Here is a 7,480-nt window from a genome sequence, read left to right as displayed (position 1 = left end):
GATCCGGGCCGGATCCAGATCAGATGGTGGACCTGCACCTAAACATGTCCACAACACATTCCCTAAGTGTCAGCCTCATCAGCCCTGTGAAGGCCTCATCGACACTACAGCCATCGGCCCTGATCCTCAAACTCGTCTCCATACCGGCGAGATGACTCCGACTTCCATCCAGATGGAATTGGATAAATACTGGATAAATATTGTTAATGTTCTGATCCAATCTGACTTCTGACCTGTAACGCTGCCTGGATCATAATCATACACTGTTCACTCATTGGCCAGAGGAGAACCAGTGACTTGCTTAGTTGGTGACATTTAATATTCAACAATATTATTGATCTGCCATTCTTAAGGTGGACGATGACGCAATATTCTTCTAGAAACAAAATTTTGTATTTAAACGTTGTATTATTTTCATGTTATCATTGTAAAGCTGCTTTGAAACAATCTGTATTGTAAAAAGCGCTATATAAATAAAGGTGACGACGTGTGTGTGTGTGTGTGTGTGTATATATGTATGTATGTATGAGAGAGTTTATGTTTGTGTGTGTGTGTGTGTGTGTGTGTGTGTGTGTGTGTGTGTGTGTGTGTGTGTGTGTGTGTGTCAGGATGCTGATCCAGTCGAATCCTCATCTCTGCTGTTGATTGCTCTAGTCTTGCTCTGGTTTCAGCAAAACTCACAGGTCGAGATCACAGACTCTCTCTGTGTGTGTGTGTGTGTGTGTGTGTGTGTGTGTGTGTGTGTGTGTGTGTGCGAGTTTCTGCTCTGAGTAAAGCATCACTTATACAGTATCAACCCCACAACTCTCTCGTTATTTACACCTGTCATTGCCACTTACATGTGTTATGTCTGGATGGAGACAGTTTAAAGACAGTCCAATAAAAGTAGTCTCTGCATTTAAAGCTGTGGATCTTGTGTCGCACGTAAAGAATCTGTTGTTGAAAGTCGCAGAGAAAAGAATGTTCAGAACACATAAACAACAGTTACAGTGTGTCTGGACATCATATAAAGCCTTGTGGCAATAACTGTGACATACTCCAAAAACTAGCATTTTGCTGATTCGTTTATTATGTTCATGCATACAATGCTTTTATGAGCTGGTATTAATCATTCTTTTCATAAAAGAAAAAGAAAAAAAAAGTAAACAATTGAGTGTTCATCAGAGGGGTCCGAGATCCCAGGACTTTTGTCGCACTTGAACCACGAATACACACAGACACACACACACACACAAAAATGTATTCGAGGAGATAAAAAAAAGAAGAAAAAAAAGAAAGAAAGTAACAAATCCTTCGCTCGCGGGTCAATTTGACCCCTTTAGGAATGAATGTAATGCGAGGAATGCTTCAGCACACATAGAAAAACCTAAAAATGCTCAAAATTAAAACTAAAAGTGCTAAAACTTTACCAAATATTTTATAATGTCTACATGTGTATCTGAACGCATCTGAAGAAAAATGACTTTAGGACCCAGAGGAACAGCTCAATTGCTCCTTATAGAGCTATAAGGCCATCTAGTGGCTAGAGTCATGAAATATCATGTTATATTATTATTTTTCCACAAGAGGTCGGCAAAGACACCCAATGTAAGATATTTTGAGATGAATTAAAAGGGTTATGCATGAAATTGTGAGTTATTTTTAATTCAAGTTGAAAGAATGTGAGGAATGTGCTTACATTACTATTTATTTATTATTTATTGATCAAATCTGGCAATTTAAAGTTAAATAAAATAAAATAAAAAACAATACAATTGCAAAAAAAAAATAATAATAATAATTGAAAAGAGTATTATTTTAGGGCTTCGGGTCATTTTGACCCACGAGGGAAAGATGTGTTACAAAGTGCGAGGGAAGGATGAGGGTTAATGAAACTGTTCTGATGTCCAAAGACACATTATATACGCTAAACTGCCTCAATGTACGAGCAGTCTTGAATGAAACTTTTGTTTGGTTGGTTGTTGATGTGGGCCGGATCTGGGCCGACACTATGTTGCTGTCTGGGGCTAATGCTTTATTCACCATATCATATCCGCTCTGCTATCGAGATAATACCAGATTCAAAACACATTGAGATATAAATACACACAAACACAATCTGCATCTAATAGGCAAAAAACTATATGAAGGACTAGTAATATCCACATTCATGCATTATGAAAAATAAAGGCATCTATGGAGAACCTTTACCATCCATGGAAACTTTACATTGCTCAAAAGGTACTTTTATAGTTTAAACGTGTTTTTATCCATATGTTTTGTCCACGGGAGAGGATTTGTGAATGAATGGTTAGGTCACATGATAATGACAATAGTCCAGTCATTTTATGAAAAAAGGTTGAACAAATTGCAACAGAAGAAAACTCAACTGATTTTGTATCCTCAATATATCCTGAGTAAGGAAAAAAAAGTCCTGAAGAATCTCATTAGGGGAAAGTTTAGAAAAAGACCCAAATATATCCTATTCATACGCTATTCATATTTTTTTCTTATGTGAATAGAGTAAAAATTTTAACCTTTAGATATCACCATGAAAATGACTGAGTTGATTACTTACATCAAGACAAACAAAAAATGTATTACAAGTTTTTTGAAATTGTTTGCAGTCAAGCAGTCAAACCGAAGATCCACAAAAAATCTCATAGAGGTGAAGCAGTCAATGTATACATTTCAAACAAACTGGAATAGAGAGACATTAATATATAGCCTAGGCCTAGTTTAAACAGAGGTCTTAATGTCGATTTGAAGAAGAGAAGTCCAGATGTGTCATAAAAGATCATTTTATAGTATTTTTATTGATCGTTTACATAGTTTTTTTTTCTATTCTATTCTATTCAATTCTATTCTATTCTATTCTATTCTATTCTATTCTATTCTATTCTATTCTATTCTATTGCTTATTTTGGTGAAGCCTACTTTTACTATAACTTGAATATTCAAGGAAACTGTTGCTGCGGCAAGTTAAATCACACATCACAAAATTGACATTCAGTGCATCATCCAACATTGTTCTTTCAGACAACAGTTTATTGAGTTATATGGTGTATTTTTTAAAAAGTTATTTCACAGTTATTTCACAATAATTTATCCAATTGACTCTAATATGCAGAAGTAGAAAACTTTATAGGCCAAACCTGAGAAAACGGCACCATCTTGTAAAAAATAAATAAAAATAGATTTTTTTTTTTTTTTTTTAAAGCCTAGCCAACAGAACAAAAGTCTATTGACAAAGACTTTTGTATCATTTTATTGTTAAATATTTTCTTGCCTAGATAAAAAGAAATTGGCAGTTTTAATTGGTTTCAATTCAAGGTCATGAGTGTAAATATTGAGTGTACCCAGTGATTTATGAAAGGAAATAAGAAAATTAAGTTGTGCCAAATTTGTGCCAAAATTGATGCAGTTGGCATTAACACAGGGAAATTATTATTATTATTATTTAAAAAAAAAACAGACAAACACGTTCTTAAGGAAACACAAGTGTTAATTTGGCTCTAAACTTTACATTGAAGTGTGATTGATCAATGAGACCCTTTGATTACAGTGTTATTATCAAAGCATAATTTACAAAACTGTATTAATCTAGAAGCAGAATCAGATTTAACTGTGATTTTCTGCTGTAATAAACAGTTTAACTGGTAAGATCCTCAGAGAAGTTGCGCTGCCATTAGATAAGAATGGAAAGACAGTCTCAGTGAAGGATGTCCTGAATGTGCGCAGACAGTCTTTAGTTACAGGATCAGAGAATGACACTGTTCCTCTGTCATAGTCCAGCTGAACTCTCACACGCTGAAGCTTCTGCTTAACAGTAAAGAGAGTGTCGGGTTGCTCTGGGGAATTTGAGCCGTATTTGCTGTCCATGTACCACACATACCAGATATTAGACTTAGAGAAATCATCTCCCTTCCTTTGGTTTGATGCTGTGATTATTCCAAGACTCCAGGATGTATTGTCTCCAACCTCCACATCCCACCAGTGTGTTCCTGAGTTAAAGCCCTCAGATCCCAGGACACATGTATAATAATCAAACCTCTCTGGATTATCAGGAAGTGTTTTATCTCCATCACTGAGCGACACACTGGTCAGATCAGCAGAGAGTGTGAGACGAGGATATGCTGTGTTTGGATCCAGAGTCAACGGAGCTGCAAAGAGAATAACATCAGATTACAGGATGAAATATGATGTATTAGAAATGTAAATGTAAAAAAACATATCATAACAATTGTCTCTCAGTTACTGTCAGAATGGATTGAGGCTTCAGGTTTAATATCAGTATTCAATAAACACTATTGTATCCTAATACATAAACATAAACCAAGAGGAATGGACTATTCATTATGAGTTCGCTGTATGATCTGATGATCTTCTGAAATACAGTTTACATTCACTTGGTAATTCAAGTGATTATTAAATATATTTCTATCAAATGTTGATATTGTGTGTGTTTATATGTGAACTGGTGTCAAATCTGCCGAGACTCACTGTGTTGGACAGTTTCCAGCATCTTCTTCCAGACTCTGAACGGCAGGTTACCCAGATAACGCGACACATGAATCAAAGCTCCAGAACTCATCCGTGGATCCGGCTGTGAGATCTGGACTCTGAGGAACATTCAGGAGTCAGAACTGCAGAGAATTTGAGTTCAGATCCACTGAGAGAAGAGATACGAGCAGCTCACTCACCTTTCCATTGAGGCCTTAAAGTTCTGGAGAATATAGAGTTTGAAAACATTTTAATATCTTATCAAACACTCTCACTGTCAATGAGTCTCTCTATACAAGTCGTTTTCTGCACAAAGAATGAAGCCAGATTGATTTGTCACCTTTAGAAACGAGACGTCATTGTCTTTCATCATCTCCTCCATGTCTCTGATTGTGTGTGAAAGAGCTGAGATGTGTGTGTTCATCTCCTCCAGCTTCTCCTTCATCCTCTGCTTCTTCTGCTCCTCTTCCTCTCTCACTGCAGTGATTGTAGCTTCTTCTTCGTCTCTGAGAAACTGATGAAGCTTCTCAAACTCTTCTTTAATCTGACGCTTTGTGTGCTCAGCTTGAGACTGAAATCAAATCACATTCACTTCAATCATCTCAATCAACACAAATTTCGGATACCCGACATATAACGGATCCAGGAGCAGAAGCTGCTCGTCATTTACAGAAATAATCAACTGGAATCCATTATATTAAATATATCGATTTATAACGGTATACAGTGATCCTCCAGCTGTAATGAAAATGACTCTTGATTCTGTTTCCTCACATTGATGTGTTGAGCTGTTTTCTCAAACTCTCCTTTCTTCTTTTCATTGTGTTGAAGTTTCTGTTGTAAGGACTTCAGTGCTGTATTGAGCTCCTCCTAGAATTGAACAAAAATACATTAAACACCAGATTACAGAGAAGAGAAGAAAATACAGTGATATGATCATACAGTTCTGTGCAAAAGTATTGACCCCCACCCTGATTTCTCCTGTTTTTGTGTAAATCTCATACTAAATTGCTTCAGAAATTAAAACTTACCATAAAACAAAGGCAACCTGAGTGAACACAAAGTACAGTTTGTAAATGACAATGTTATTTACTGAAGCAAAAAAAGTTATCCAATACTAACTTGAACTGCGTGATAATGTATTTGGCCCCATAGTTACTAATTCCTCAAATCTATGAAACTTTATTTATAATGTTGTTCAGCTGGACTAACACAACCAGTCCTGATCACTGCAGCCCTGTTCAATCAAATAAACACTTAAATAAGACTTTTTCAACAGCATGACGTTGGTTAATAGGTCTTAAACAGTAACACACTATTGACAAAGAAGACGGTGATTGAAAAACATCCGTCTGTGATGGATTACAAAGCTATTTCAAAGGCTCTTGGACTCAAAGAACCACAGCGAGAGCCATTATATCCGGCACAGAAGCAAACCTTCCCAGAAGTGGCTCAAAGTCACCAAAGGGCCAAGAACAATATCGTAGGAACTGAATTTTCTTATTTTCTATCAGAAAATGCTAAATCACAATATCTTATCTTTAGTCTGCAAACTGAAGCTCAAGCAACAAGACAACGATTCAAAGAATAGTAAGTAAATCCACCTCTGCACATTTGTGCTCTTTTTTGCAAAATAATGATATCTATGAAAATGGCCCCACTATTTAGTATGAAACACAAAAACATAAGAAATCAGGATGGCCAAATACTTTTACAGCACAGTAAATGTCATATAAAGTTGAGTAAAATGACATTGAAATAGTAATGCATGAAAGTGGTGATATCTAAGTTTATGACTAATTATTGTTCTTTACATGTGAAACAAGAAACATTTGTCTTACCTTGTAAGATGAAAGCACTTCACTGATGGGTCTGAATTTATGATTGTCATGTTTTTGTGAATTAATACACACTAAACAAACACACAGGCTGTTTGTCCTCCAGGCAGAAGAGTTTGAGTTTCTCACTGTGTAAACTGCAGATCTCCTCAGATCCTGATGAACGTTTCTCATTTCTCTCCTTCAGGAACGACTCACACAAGTTTTTTAATGCCAGATTGAGTGGAGGTTCACCTTTTGAGGATCTCCTGCAGACAGGACACTCCTGAGTTCCCTTAGTTCTCCAGAACTGTTGTAGACACTCTTTACAGAAACTGTGACTACAGGACAGAAGAACAGGAACGTTGAAGATTTCATGACACACGGGACAAATATAATCATCTTCAGCTGCTGAAGCCATTTTCACCGTTTGAGTCTCGCAAACTTTACTTTCACTTCCTGAACAACGGTTTTCAAAAATGAATCAAGATGAGAATCAAAGATCTGCTGTCTGTTCAGAAATGAACATCACAAAAATCCTCCTGTAAAGTTTTTCTCTGTGTTCTCCATTGATTGCCTATTCTTTATTGCTTTTGTTGAGACAAAGTCGGTGTGACAGAAAGGAGAAATAACAAGTCAGTCTCTTCCTGGTTAGTGTTGTAAGAGGGAGGAGTTTATGATCACCTTTGGGTGTGTACAAACAGGTCAAACAGGAACGTCAAGATTTCTTCAGGTAAAATGTATTCAAAATGGACCTGCATTGAAATGTTACAAAATATTGCTGTTAAACTTTGAATAAAACACAAAAGAACAATTACAATAGAAAACTATTCATTTCTAAATATTTAAAGGGGGGGTGAAATGCTCATTTTCACTGAATCTCCTGTTAATCTTGAGTACCTATAGAGTAATATTGCATCCTTCATATCTCCAAAAAGTCTTTTGTTTTATTATATTTTTAATTGAAAGATAGGCTGTACCGAGTCTTTCCGGAAAAAAACGAGCGGCTGGGGGCGGGCCGTGTGGGCGAAGCTTAGCTGTGCTAACGCGCCGAGCCAGTAACAACACACAGAGACAATTGTTCAACAGTTTTACTCACCGTTCCAACGCACGACCGCGAATCTTTATCATTGTGACTGCTCGATCCTTAAGCATTAGACGATCTGCAAATCCGTCGATGT

General features: G+C 36.6%; 1 protein-coding gene across 1 annotated transcript; it reads right to left on the bottom strand.

The window, feature by feature from the left end:
* Positions 1-2,989: 2,989 nt before the first annotated feature.
* On the bottom strand, positions 2,990-7,052 carry LOC307168766 (nuclear factor 7, brain-like). The gene is made up of 6 exons (XM_079889000.1): positions 6,324-7,052; positions 5,257-5,352; positions 4,823-5,053; positions 4,683-4,705; positions 4,483-4,601; positions 2,990-4,142 (listed from the first exon to the last, which is right to left on the bottom strand). Exons 1-6 carry the CDS (start codon positions 6,492-6,494, stop codon positions 3,601-3,603), a joined length of 1,182 nt encoding a protein of 393 aa, XP_079745126.1. The 5' UTR covers positions 6,495-7,052; the 3' UTR covers positions 2,990-3,600.
* Between the last annotated feature and the right edge of the window lie 428 nt (positions 7,053-7,480).

This window comes from Squalius cephalus (genome assembly GCF_949319135.1).
Source record: "Squalius cephalus genome assembly, chromosome: 1".
Classification (NCBI taxonomy): domain Eukaryota; kingdom Metazoa; phylum Chordata; class Actinopteri; order Cypriniformes; family Leuciscidae; genus Squalius; species Squalius cephalus.
This window is presented reverse-complemented; position numbering and strand designations above follow the sequence as displayed.

Coding starts and splice junctions, on each gene's coding strand:
- LOC307168766 (XM_079889000.1), bottom strand. CDS start 6,494: ATGAGAAACGTTCATCAGGATCTGAGGAGATCTGCAGTTTACACAGTG. Junction 5,054..5,256: donor AAACAGCTCAACACATCAAT/GTGAGGAAACAG, acceptor ATTTGATTTCAG/TCTCAAGCTGAGCACACAAA. Junction 4,602..4,682: donor TTTAAGGCCTCAATGGAAAG/GTGAGTGAGCTG, acceptor AATGTTCCTCAG/AGTCCAGATCTCACAGCCGG.